General features: G+C 41.4%; 1 protein-coding gene across 50 annotated transcripts in view; it reads right to left on the bottom strand.

The window, feature by feature from the left end:
* magi1b (membrane associated guanylate kinase, WW and PDZ domain containing 1b) overlaps window positions 1-13,786 on the bottom strand; it is a 150,595-nt gene that overhangs the window by 62,852 nt on the left and 73,957 nt on the right. For all 50 annotated transcript variants that reach the window (XM_085158493.1, XM_085158491.1, XM_085158492.1 and 47 more), the window contains exons 3-4: window positions 3,188-3,307; window positions 1,297-1,539 (exon numbers count right to left, since the gene is read on the bottom strand). In XM_085158493.1, the coding sequence (XP_085014619.1) occupies window positions 1,297-1,539; window positions 3,188-3,307 (363 nt within the window). The remainder of the gene's footprint in view (window positions 1-1,296; window positions 1,540-3,187; window positions 3,308-13,786) is intronic.

Consider the following 13,786-nt stretch of genomic DNA (forward strand, 5'->3'; position numbering starts at 1 on the left):
TTTATCCATCAGCTCTCAAATGATTTTTCTCCCCCGCTTCTCCTCTCCCAAAAAATAAAAGAGTGAAAGAAAGTGATTCTCAGGCTGATCTGCAGGGTCTGTTTGCTTTGGTGTCCAAATCAGCTGAAGGAGCGGTGAGTCCCGCGAAACAAGGATGAGTTAAAAACAACCACAGCTGCTAGCTGGTTACAGGCAAAGTGTGAGAAAGAGGAAAGATCTCTTTGAAAATGCAGATAAGCATTTAGAAGTGTCAGATTTATGTATCACTTTGGGTCTTCTCTGTGAAAAGAAGGCAAATTTAATTTAGCTTTGGGTCTGCTGCCAGCCTTCTGAGTCCATTCTTTTATCTTCTGTCCAAAGTTGTATTCAAATGAATGTGAGACAAAAAAATGCTGCTCTTAACACCTGGCTTCAAAACATGGCTTACACGCATCTTGAGTGACCATTTGCTTTTTGATTTCAGGTGCCAAGCTCACACCCTGCTTGACAGAAGGACACACACATCTGTGCTGAGCTGGCCAGAGAAGATGAGTGCACTGTGTGGTGCCACAGCTTGTGTACACAGCTACCAAGGCGTTAGTGCGGGCAAATCAACAGGTTTGGTATTCACATTATTTTATTTAGTATTTGCTTTTCTGGCTCCACTCATGTAGTATTCAATACTATATTGGATAGAAATCAATTATCAGTTCCTCCAGGAAACACTTTTCAGATTAATAATTTTTTATGGAGTTAAAATGAAATAAAAATGAACAGAAAATCTTTTGAGATGCTGATCTTATTTTGTCAGATCACTTATCTGAAGTCTAACACCAATATATGTAAAGGAGCGTTATCAGCAAGCAATCAAGTATTAATGTACTCAGTGTACACGCAAAAACAGTGGTCTGTCAGTGTTCCCTTCATGACTCAATAATGAAATATTTTCGTCTCATCAGTTTAAAATTTTAACCAACTATAGTTGTTATTCATTTAGAGTTATTCACTTCAGTCTCCCTCATGTCTTGCTAATCTGACTTGAGTAAATGGAACTTTGCAGATGGTTTAAACCGTGGCTCTTATTATACATTTGTGTTATAGCAGAGGGTTATTTTCTTCAACATGGCAGCGTCCTGACAGAGCCATACATGGTCATTTATACACGTGCTGTTGTACTCTTCACTAAAAGCAAACAGCAGAGTGCTTCTTCAATGCACAAAATCATGGAGATACAACGCTCAGTGTTACTCGAGTGTCAATCTAAACTTATAAGAGTCTCTCCGCCCATCCAATTTCCTCTCCTTCCTCCGCACGTACCTGTAAAGCTGCTGTTCATGTCATGGAGGTCCTCGTCGTCCTCCTGCTGCTGCTCTCCAGGCCCTAATCCAGCATTGTGCATGTCATTGTAGGACTTGGAGCGTCGGGGAGTGGAGTGCTGTGAGCCCGGCAGGCTACTCCTGAGCCCGTCTGGCAGTGGGGCATCACCGCTGTTACCACTACTGCTAATCACTTTCCCACTGGGGGGCTGCACTGGTGGCTTGGGTGTCCCATAATAGTTACCTAGGTGATGAAGGAGGCAGAAGGGAAGATGGGCGGGGATCAGAAAGACACAGAAAAGAGTAGTGGGAGGGCATAAGAGGAGGGGTCAAAGGGCCTATAGTGTGTGAGTGAAGTGTGTGTGTGTGTGTGTGTGTGTGTGTGTGTGTGTGTGTGTGTGTGTGTGTGTGTGTGTTGAAGGGGGTTTAGTCACAGTCTTTGTATGCAAATTGTCAAGTTGAGTTTGTCTGTGGGAGAATGCTAATCTCCAAAGCAAAACTGCTTTTGTTCTTTTTTTGTGTTTAATCTCAAAAAAGTTTCACAAGCAGCACCCCCCCACCCCCCGTTTTTTTTTTATAACTAAACAGTTACTCTATTTCTCAAATCACTTTTTACTGCTATAGCTTAATTAGGCTGATATTTTCTAAGTCAACCTTAAACACCAGTTTCTCAGATAATAGATACTCTGACACATGCACAGCACCTGCTTTCCTCCATAAAAATCCATTTCTTCAGTGCCAGTGCAACATTTTGGTTCAACTGAAAAATTCAAATTCAAACATACAGAAAATCACTCATGCTCATCCAAAGAGTAACCAGGCAGAGGTAAAGAGACTGTACCATCTGCAGACCAGCATCTAAAGCCACAGTCTTAATGAGCGAATGGTGTTTGCTCCAAAATATAAGTAAGCTATACTGAGCTAGTCTAATTATTTTGCATTGGCTTGAGTACAATTAATCAACCGTGCTCACAGACCTAAAGGATAAAATAATTAAATTCTAGAAGCCGATAGAGTTACAGATGATTCATAGTTTGAACTTTACATTATCAGACGTGAAGATATAATAACAGCGAAAAACCTGCAGTCGAACATGATGGAATTATCCAAGAGGATAATGTAAGAGCAAAAAACCCAGGTTTACACCATGCATAGATTGAAGAAGGTGGACGGATGTTTACATACTGTAGTTTCAGTTGTCAGTTCTTATACGCAGTCTCGAACCACATTTTAGATCCTAACCAAGCTACACACACGTCAGACCTGTCTGAGGTCCATAACTGTATTTTGACAGGCATTTCAAAACATTACGTAATAGATATGATGGGAAAAGCAAACTACATGACAGTTGACTTGTCATGTTGCAGAGCTCTGTGTGTGCCCTTTTGCTTAGTAGAGACACAGAGGCTTTTGTGCTCTCCGCAAGTTTCATTATGGGCGTATCTTTGTGTGGAAATAAATAAAGTTTAAAAACTCACTCAGAATAAGAGTAAAAGCTGTCTGAGATTTGTAAAATGGGTCTGTGTTGAACAAATGTGCTGTGTAAAAGTATACACCTGTGCCTTTGTATCTCTTCCAGGAAACTGTTAGCTCAGTACGGTATCTAAATGTTATTCAGTTAATTTCACACCTTGTGTCGCTTATTCAAAAAAATAGCAAAAGCTCAAACAAACTACAAAATGAGTCTTCTAATACAATACAAGCAGCAGGTTTTAAAGGGATTTAAACCCTGTTTGTGTTATATTGTTGTCGGTAGAGATGGGAGGCTCGATCTCCTGGTTCTACTTCTAAGATTCACCTGTTCAGGTGTCTGCAGGAGGGTGGGGTTTTTTTCCTCTTTAGTTGGCAAGGTCCAACAAGAAGAGTCAACTACAGCAACCTTTGTAATTTACCATCATATGTTCCTATCTCCAAGAGGGTCCCACTTTTCTCCAATTCCAGGAATTGCTCTACTGAGAGGAAGTCGTAGTCCACGCCAGGAACTTCTCCTTCGCGTGGGGCACGGGTAGTACCTAGACAGAAAAACAGAGAGAAATGTAAAGTTAGACGACTTCTTTTTTTTTCATTTCATTATGTGACATTTCATCACCTTGGGAATCTGAGTGCTATGATCTCAAATGAACTGCCATGTGCACCCTTTGGGATTTCCCACACACACTTGTTCCACCTTCCTCCCCATAATCCTAATCTTTCTGTTCCTATATCCTCTCGTTTAAGTTGTGCATATATATCCACATGCATTAGAAGCCTCCATCGCAATTGGTGCAGAGCGAGCGCAAACAGCAGAGCCTAAAAGAATGATTATCAATTGTCTGCTATGATGTTATTTCTCGGGTGGGGTGTGAAGTATTGTAGTGGCACCTCAGTGAGAGCCTGCCATATGTGCCGGGGTGGAATGGGAGTGTGTGTGTCTGTTTCTGAATTGGCATGCAGCCTGTGAAATTCTAGCACTTGCCTTTAATGGCTGCAGACAGTTGGCCGGTGTGGCACCAGCGGTAAACAGCTTTACACATGAAACGCTGTGTTTCTATTTAACCATTCAATGTTTGTCTGACTAATGTGATTTCCACGCTATTGTACGCGCCGCTCTGAAGTTCTCTTTAGCGTTATCTCACTCTCTACCTAATTGATTTTATCCTACTCCAAAAATTGAATTATTCTGGCACAAATAAAAGCATCCAGTGCCCATGGCAAAATATCTTTGTCTTCTATTTAGTGACAGCAGAGGGCTTTCCCTGCTTTGCCTACTTCCCTTGAAACCCCTTTCTTCCATCTCCCGATCTGTCTTATCTTGCAATCATTTTGTCTCCAGTGGGCTGCTAAGCAATAAGCTGGTAAAAATAGATGTGTGAGAATACGGGGAGAGGCTCCCACTGCAGCCACGTTCGGTGACACTGGTGATAAATCACAGATGCGCACATCCTAACTCGAGCAAGCGTACAATGCACACAGAGAGTTTCCACGTCTGAAGATAATGAATCTCTTATACAAATATTCTTGACGTGCATCAACTCAATCATCTATTACAGTATATCGCCTATTCTATCACGGTTATATGCCATTGTATGAAGGACACAGACAGGGATAATCTTCTTGTGCATTACCAGAATTCGCAAGTAGCGCCCGCAAACGTCTAATCGCTTGCGCACCAAGAGGAAATTGATTTAAAGTCAATCAGATACCAGTCGCTCTTTGCACGTTCCCAGGCAGAATTTCTTTTTGCCGAATGTCAACCGTAAAGAGTGCTCAGACAAGCCGGAGTGTCCAGCCGACTGTCAGTTCACTTCGCATACAAAAGCGGCCATTGATTCGACTCCATTTAGACAGTGCTGCTCTTAGAAAACTAAATAGGAAGAATTGTGACCAGTGTTTCAAAGGAGGTGTTTAAAAAAAGGGAGAGAAAAAAAGCAGAGCCTTGGCTTATACCCAGGGTTAAGACACTGTTATCGCTATAGGCCTAATTAATTCAATATCCCCTCCCCACAAAAGCTCCATTGACCAAACTGTGGAATGGTACGAGCAAGAAAGACAGGTTGAGAGCCGAGCATAGAGACTCCTGCGACTGTGCTAAGAGTTAATGTAATCCAGCTACTGGTGCGCACAACGAAGCCTCGGAGATTTGTTGTGAGGGTGTTCATCTAAAGCTGGCTGCCTTGGGGCTTAATGGTTTCAGCGTATTCACGAGTTGAGTTGGGTAGGTGGGTGTTATGTAGAAAGAAAAAAAAAAATCATCGTTAGCATTTCAGGAAGATGATCAAGGGAAAATGGTAAGACACTGGCAGTAACACTATAATGCTGGTAGTTCAGAGCTGCTGCCGCTGGATCAAAAACATCCCTCCAAAAAACTTAAAGCATTGCAGCCTGCAACTGTATGACACACACAGCAATGAAATACTGTTTTTTATAAGGAAAGAATAGAAACATTTAAGTCATTTATGCTTCTACAAGCATCCCGGGCCTCAGTTTCTGCTAATGAGAGGAATAATACAATGTGGGCAGGAAAGTTGTGAAAGAAAGAAGTTTGTTTTCCAGTGACGACTCCTTTAGCTTCACAACTTCCTTGTCAAAAATAGGACCACATAGTTATGGCTCCATTAGAGAAAGCATGCACGATGTAAGGCTGATACTGAGCACTACCCATTAACGCATTGCATCCCACTTCAAGATACTGCCACACTTGCCCTGAATACTGAACTTACCACTAACTGTGTGCAAATTCAGCAAAACACTACATTTCAAGCAATGTCAAGTTTCTTTTTCTGAAGTATGCAGTGGCTGTGACTAGTCAATCCCAAACACCTTACCTAATATCAATAGCTTCAAAACATATGTATACAACAGCCATCATAGAGGTTGTACACAACAAAATGAAGGAACTGACGTCTTTTTAAGAGAACAGAATTCATCAGCAATCCATTTATAAAATTAGTGAGAATAAAAAGGTCTAAAAGCAAACACATAACCTCAACCTCCAAACACAATCTCGACAGAGCGAGTAGAAGGTTGTTAATTTTATATTAGATTAGTGTGTTAACTACCTTAATCTCCCACAGCTGAGCTAACACTTATTTTAGGTGAAGCTGCAAAAAAAGCCAATAAGCCTGTGTTGGAGGGTCAGCGCGGAGGCTTGGGACTAGTTTTATTCAGCAAGGGGCTCTCTGCTGTGATTGGTGAAAATATAATAAAGCATGTCTGACTGAAAACCCAGACAACCATCTAAAGATCATGTTAAACCTTTCTACATTAACAAGTACGCAAGGGTATTCAGACCTGTCCTCACAGACACTTCACTACAAGGGCAACTATCACTGCTACTACTGCAAATGGAGTAAAAGAAGCGGTACTATAATAAGAAAAAACATTTGCCCATAGTGAGAGCAGGGGTCCGTGTGCATGTCTGCACACAGAGCAGGTCAACAGCCTCAAAAATACTGTCACTGTCATAATGTGTGGTTTTTTTTTTTTTAAGTGTGGCTTTAAAGCTCTGCTGGTTTTTAATTTCTCCATTACCTAAAAGTGCTTTCACTAGAGCTTATATTTGTGTGTTAATATGTGTATGATTGTTGTTTAGAAATATGTACACAAATTTTATTAATTACACTTGTTCAATTGCTCTTTAATTCAGATTTCTAATCAACCAATCACATGGCAGTGCATTCGGGTGTGTAGATGTAATCAAAGCAACCCGCCCAAGTTAAAACTGAGTGTCAGAATGGGGGAATAGTCGTGATTTAAGTGGTTGGTGCTGCCAGATAAACTCTTGTGAGCATTTTAGGAACTGCTGATCTACTGGGAGTTTCATACACACAACAATCTATAGGATTTACAGAAAATGGTCTACAAAAGAAAAGATTTAATGAGCAGTGATTCCCTGGGTGAAAAGTCTTTCTTGGTGTCAGAAGAGAAAAACACCGAATGAAGCAGATGGTTTAAAAGCAGGAAACTGAGGCTACATATTCACATGGGCTAGGACATGAGAAGATGGGAAAAACGTTGACTGGTCTGATGAGTCTTGATTTCTCCTGCAACATTGCTGGGGTCAGAATTTGGCATAAACAACACGGAAGCAACCGGTTCATACTGCTGGTGCAATCGGGTGGGAGATTTTTTTTTTTAGCACACGTTGGGCCCCTTAGTACCAACTGACCCATCTTCTGATAGCTGCTTCCAGCAGAATAACACACCATGTCACACAGCGCAAATCATTGGAAAGTGCTTTCTTGAACATGACAGTGAGTTCACGGCACTTAAATGGCCTCCACAGTCACTGATTTCAATCAAACGGGGCTCCGTTGGGATGTGATGGAACGAGAGATTCACATCGTGGATGTGCAGCCGACAAATCTGCAGCAGCTGTGTGATGCTGTCATATCAATATGGATCAAAATCTCTGAGGAGCATTTCCAGCATCTTGTTGAATCTCTGCCATGAAGAATTAAAGCAGTTGTGAAAGCAAAACTGGGTCCAAACATGTACTTGCAAGATGTAACTAATAAAGTGGCCAATAAGTTATATGCAGTATTTTTTTTTTAACTTGGGGCCCCCACGTGCAAGCAAGATCTTGATCGTAATTAAACTTCTTAAATAAATAAATAAAATAAAAATACATTTGCATATCCTCCTGGTAAAACAAACCACTTTGTGTAGGATCAAGACTTTTTGCGCATGTTTGTGTGAACATATGGAGCTGTGCGTAACCTTTATTCCTTCCTGTCCGCCTGACTATCCGATTGTCTGTTCCTTCCCACAGATAAGAAACCAGCAAGCTGAGCCCAGCAGAAGGTTGACTCAGATACCCACAGTCGCAAGCAGTCTTCTGGCTCATATGTGAATGGCAAACATGCACACACACACACACACACACACACACACACACACACACCTTTTGGCCTGTAATAGTATAAACAGGTTTGAGAAGGAGACACTTCCTACTCAGTGTCCTTGTCATAATCAGCAGCTGTTCCCCCTCTGCCAGCCAAAACATACATATGTAAGTGCCCGCACACAGACAGTGGGGAGGGAGGTGTCACCAAATGGCATGGTCTACGGATAACGGGGGTGTGGGTGGAGGGTAATCACCTAATGGAGCTTTATGCAACGATCTCCTTTGCAGCACACACATACACTCATAACCACCGCTTCATTATCATAACAGCTACAGAGGGGGCGCTGCCCTGTCTAAGCCGTGTACCACCTATGGTGACCGGATCAGACTCTACGAGGAGAGCAACTTAAATTCAGCACATCTGTACTTATTGGGTGCGGGGTGGAATGGATACTGGCCACCTTTGCTAAAAAATGTTTTTTCAAAAGTCAATGATCATATTGCTTTGATGCCCCCTTAACTTACTGGCCAAATAATTAAGAAAAGTAAAAGCAGAAGGTAGACAAGAAGCAAAAAGGGAGACAGAAAAGATATACTGAAAGCATTCAGATGAGGCAAATAGTCAACATGGCACCCAAACTAGAGCAGGTATTTCCACCCCAAAAATTTGATAAAATAAATAAACAAAAGTGTAAGGCATGGTACTAATGATTTTAACTAATATTGGATCAAAACATGGCTTATGACAACTTAACTGTGTGAGAGCACAACAAGATGAAAGTCTTTTGAAAAGGAAGTTTTAAGGCTTTTGAAACATGAACACATTTATTATCGGCTTACCTTAAGTATTTCAAAGCATTCCAGCAAGGCCTGTAAAACACCCTCAACAGTTGGCAACATCATGTCCACTATCAAACATGGCCATGGCTGGCTTTATCAACTGTGAACCTAATTGTAACCAAGTGACAAACTTCACTTTGTACGTTGAGCTTAAAAAAAAAAAAAGGTCAAATACCATTTTCAGGTATACAGTTGTTCCTGGTTAACAGAAGGCCCCTTCAGACTGAATTTCTCAATCATTTCAAAGTGAGGACATTCTGTCAATCAGACATGTGTCACTTTCACTATAACGATCTTCAGTAGTGTCATCTGTCGTTTGTGAGATTTCATAGGACTCCGTCTGACCTATAACACACGAGGTCAGATTTGTCAAACCTCAGCACCTTAATTCTGATACCAAATTTATGACTGAATGAATTTTGTACCTTTTGATGGAAATGGATCCATAAACTTTAGTAAATGGATTAGTCAACTATAACTGACAGCTCAACTGTCTGTAGTCAAATATATAATCAGTCATTTTCTGTTAGATATGAATCGATGCTGTCTTCATGACGGGATTAATTTAACCTACACAGGGATGCTGCTGCATCAGGGAGTGCAATTATTTCCCTGTTGTTTGGTTTCCTCTGTTTGGTGCAGCAGGTATGGAATACAGTGGTTCCTCGCTGTTTCGATTGCTTTTGGTGCAATTTTGCACTTTTTTTGGTTTGTTTTTTTTTTTACAGCACATTGTGTTCTGCGTCCTGATCGGCTGTAGACCATTTTCAATCAATCTCGTGCCGTGTCTCCTGTACAGAACAGAATCCGTCCAGCTTGTCAAATTTACATAAATCTTTGCTAGCAGAAGACAACAAACGCAACAGTGTTGACGTCAAAGGATTATAAGGCGCATTAAGTTAAACCAAACAGTCAGATAAGTCAAACTTTACTCACTCTTCTTGCTTCCTCAACTTCCGTACCATCAATTCATTAATGTTGAATTCTCTCGCAGCTGCTCTATTCCCATGTTCTGGACCTGAAATCAGGGCTTGATCTTTGCTTTCATTCTATAATACTGGACTTGGTTTGAACTTTGAGAGCATTTAAACAAGAAACGTGTGAAAATGTCAACGCCTGTCTGAGAAAAGTGTAGAAAGTGTGTAGTGAGGGGTTTTACAGCCTTAAAACATCTATAATAATTGTAAAAAATAAAGTTCGCTACTTTGCGGATTTCACCTATTGCGGGTTATTTTTAGAACGTAACACCCGCGAAAAACGAGGGACCGCTGTAAACCCAGAGGAACTATTTCTGGAAACAAGTGTCAGCAAGGCTTAGTCAAAACTCAGATTGAACGTCATTATTCTGAACTGTTGTAATGTGTGGAAGTTCCTTCCAGGAAGGTTGTTTTTCGGGGGGATTTTTTGTCAGTGAGTGAGCAAAAGCAACATACAAAAGGTATATGGTGAGGTCAGTGTGCGCCTCCGTCAACTGAAAGTGCACAACGTTTGTATTCGGTTGCATTTAGGCACCAGCATTTATAACACGTTCATCTTTGCCGCCTGAACAAAAATTAGATTTGTCTCTAAAGAAGGCAGTTTGGACAAAGTGAGACTGTGAGAGAGGTTAGAAAGCAGTCATTTCTTTATTTTGCTGTGCTCTAAATCAATCATTTCTGTCACTGAGCTGCGAATATCAAGACAAGACACATGAGCACAGCTGCTATCTTGTGTACGCCAAGCTCTTAATGGGATAGTGTTCAGATGTGCCGTGCTGAAAGCGATGTGTAAATGTTCGTAACATACTCTTCCAGAAATGTATTTAGGGTGTGCATCCAGCAAAGAAGCCGCCACGTTCAGATAGTGTCAAATTAACCGAAATGACTGCACGTTCTTACAGCAAAAACATTGAAGTCTTCTGACTTTGAACTTTACTACATTCTAATAGGCACGATCAAAAACATATTCACTCACTACAACAGTATCTGCTTCAGGGTCTACACAGCCCATCACCAACGAAACTAGATCACTCCGCTCTTCATTCAAGAAACACTCCCTGTAATTCTTTCCATTTTCTCCATGTTCCTCTAGCATTACAGTTAGAGGTTTCACAGGCAGATAAGCTCATGAACTCGGTGACCTCCCAGTCATCATCCTGAAATGTTTAATATCCCTCTTCCACTATAGCCTCAGACTCCACATTCCTCCCTGCAGCAACTCCCCCAGCTCCTGACTCCAAAACCAGCCCATTGCCATTTTCTTGTAGCATTGCAACACTCAACATTAGTCAGCATTCCTTGTAAACACTTGGGAAGATATTTGCACTGACAATTTTGTTGTCAGTGCTTTGAATTGAATTGAATATTGAATTGAATTAAGTGCTGTCAGGTTTCCAGTGTTGTCCACCTTACGGTTGCACTGAAAACTACTGATACTAGCTGAAGTTTTGTATAAGCCCCCCCTAGTTTCACTATGTTAAAGTTGCTAAAACCTTAGTGATAAATTCCTAACTTGGTAAGCAGATAACATTTCAGGGCTTCTTATTTGAGTTGCTCTTGAACCTTTTCTTGAATGATGCAGTGTTCAAAAGTTGTTTGTAACACTTTTAAATCAGCTATTTTGATCGTGTAAAGATCTGGATTGCACATGCATGTTTCTGTTGGCAAGTAAAAGTAAAAGAAACCTTCATAATTCTTGAACATCTGAAGTTTAATGCATTTACAAAACAAGTGAATGATGACTACTTTAGTGACCTTAGTAATAATCAGAATTTCACAGATTCGGGTTTATCAGCTATCAAGGGCATAATGTTGCACGTGCACGTCTTTCAAACCACAATCAATAGATGACAGCAACGAGCCACGACCCTCACTGTGACCTTGGCCTGCCCACTTTGTCTAAACTGTCACTCGGCTTACAGCAGATCAATATCAGACTGCCTCCTTTTGTGCCAATGTCCCATTATCCAAACTGAACCGGGGTGTTCAGGGTTCATATTTTGGTTCAACGATGAGGAGAACAATAATTTGACGTGTAATGGTGACACATATTACATACCAAAGAAAAAAAGAAATCAAGACTTCACACAAGATGACTAACAATAATTCTCTTTTACAAATACACGGCCTAAGAATTTACATGGAATCTCATTACTTATCAAACAAAACATGCATGCAGTACACCTTCCTGCTCTAAAACAAAAAACTGATATAATGATCTTTACAAACTAACTTCAAGCACAGCTGACACTAGTGCCAGAGAAATCCAAGCAGCTCATCCATATTTAATTGATGGTAGACTATTTTGAGGGATCGTCTCCCCAAAGCAACCGAGTTGCCAAATAAGTTGGGACGCTGTGTGGAGACTGAATGAAATGTTTTATAATAGTTTATAAATCACTCGTGTTTTAATTGGGAATTTTTTTTTTTTAACCACCTCCTCGAGAATATGCATGGTAGACTTAACTGTTGACGAGGCAGTCTTTCACAGCATGGTGAACACTTCCACACCTTCACCTCTAAAAAGCTCAACCTTCTATAAGACACTAACCAATTATTGTTACTGACCTGTTGCTTATTAATGTCATCAGCTGTAAAATGTCCAAATAGCTGCTGTTTTGATCATTTGTCTCCATCTCACCCTATCCCTAATATCCTTTCTCACACCAGCCCTCTGCATGTCCTCCTTCACCGCATCCACGAGTGTTCCTCTGTGGTCTTCCTCCGCTCTTTCCTGCCAGTTTCCTCTTCAACATCCTTTGTCCAGTGTATCCAGTGCTCTGTTCTGAGTGTGTCTGAACCATCTCTTGCCTCTCTAACTTTATCTTCAAACTGCTCAACCTGAGCTGTCCCTCTGATGTACTCATTTCTAATCCTCTCCCTCCATCACCTCCAGCTCGGCATCCTGTCCAAACCACACATCATAGCAGGTCTCACGACCATCATGTGAACCTTCTTTTTCGCTCTTGCTGCCATCCTTCTGTCGCAAATCGGCACTGGCACTCATCTCCACCCACTCCACCCCGCCTGCACTCTCTTCTTTACGCCCCTTGTGGACTGTCCATTGCTTTGGATGGTTGACCCCAGGTATTTAAACTCTTCTACCCTCACCACCTCTGCTTGTTGCAGCTTCACTGTTCCACCCATCTCCCTCTCATTCACACTCACAGCTACATGTATTCTGCCGACGTTCATTCCTCTTCTCTCTAGTCCATGTCTCCATCTCTCCAGGCTCTCATCCACCTGCTCTCTCCTCTCACTACAGATCACAGTGTCGTCTGTGAGCATCATAGTCCATGGAGACTCCTGCCTGACCTCATCTGTCAACTTGTCCATCACGACTGCAAACAAGAAGGGGCTCAGAGACGATCCCTGACGTAATCCCAGCCCACCTTGAATTCATCCGTCACTGCTGCCCCAGACCTCACCAATGTCTCGGTGTCCTTGTACATGTGAAGTGTCATCTTTGAGGTATTTTTATAAACCACTACATTCAGTTTTAATTATATTTAATGTAGTTTTTTTTCTAACTTTACTGGATACAAGGTTGGACACTAGGTTAGCGACATTTGAGAAGTCAGTGGATGATATCTCAGCTAGATTTGAGAGTACAATGACACAAGAGCATGACAACACTGTTTAATTATTCTTCACTGAAACATATTCCACAACACTATGAAGGACAGAAGTCTATGAGGACTTGAACCTTGATGAATTATATAGGAGAAAGAAGACCTAACATAGGAGATGTTCTAGTAGTCAGTAGCTGGGCAACAACTGAGTCAGATGATAGTCCGTGACAAAGTAAAAGACAAAAGTAATCTTAGCCATATTTCCTTAACACAATGGCATTAAGGCAGATGAAAAAGAAGTAGAAGGAGGCTCTACAGGCATGCACACAGCTTCTAAAAATAGCCACGTGTGATAAATCTGTTTATTTCCTACACTTGCATTCCCCCAGAGCAACAGAGGACCCTGGGCACATATCCCCCCAGGCCGAGGCCGGGCCTTTCATTTTGGTGGTGACCTACATTTAATTCCTTCCACAAGGACAACGCAGGGCTTGACTCCACGGATCATAGCTGGGAGCTGGGAAGTCGCCCTCCTTGACATCTTTATTTTATCCAGTTTGAAGCTTTAGTTTGGCAAAAATCATTAGGGCATCTTCAGCCCGCTTAAATCTTTAAGCTGTCATGGTTTAAAAAGAGGCAAAAGAACCAGGCTGAAATATACTTCTTTGATATTACTATCAGCTGGTCTTTTAACTCTTAACCCCTTGGACCGCTAACTTGGAGTAACCCTTGAGCTTTTTTCCAAAAGCAGTTTCAGTCATATTTCAGGCCTATGGT

Source organism: Neolamprologus multifasciatus, chromosome 5 (assembly GCF_963576455.1).
Source record: "Neolamprologus multifasciatus chromosome 5, fNeoMul1.2, whole genome shotgun sequence".
NCBI lineage: Eukaryota > Metazoa > Chordata > Actinopteri > Cichliformes > Cichlidae > Neolamprologus > Neolamprologus multifasciatus.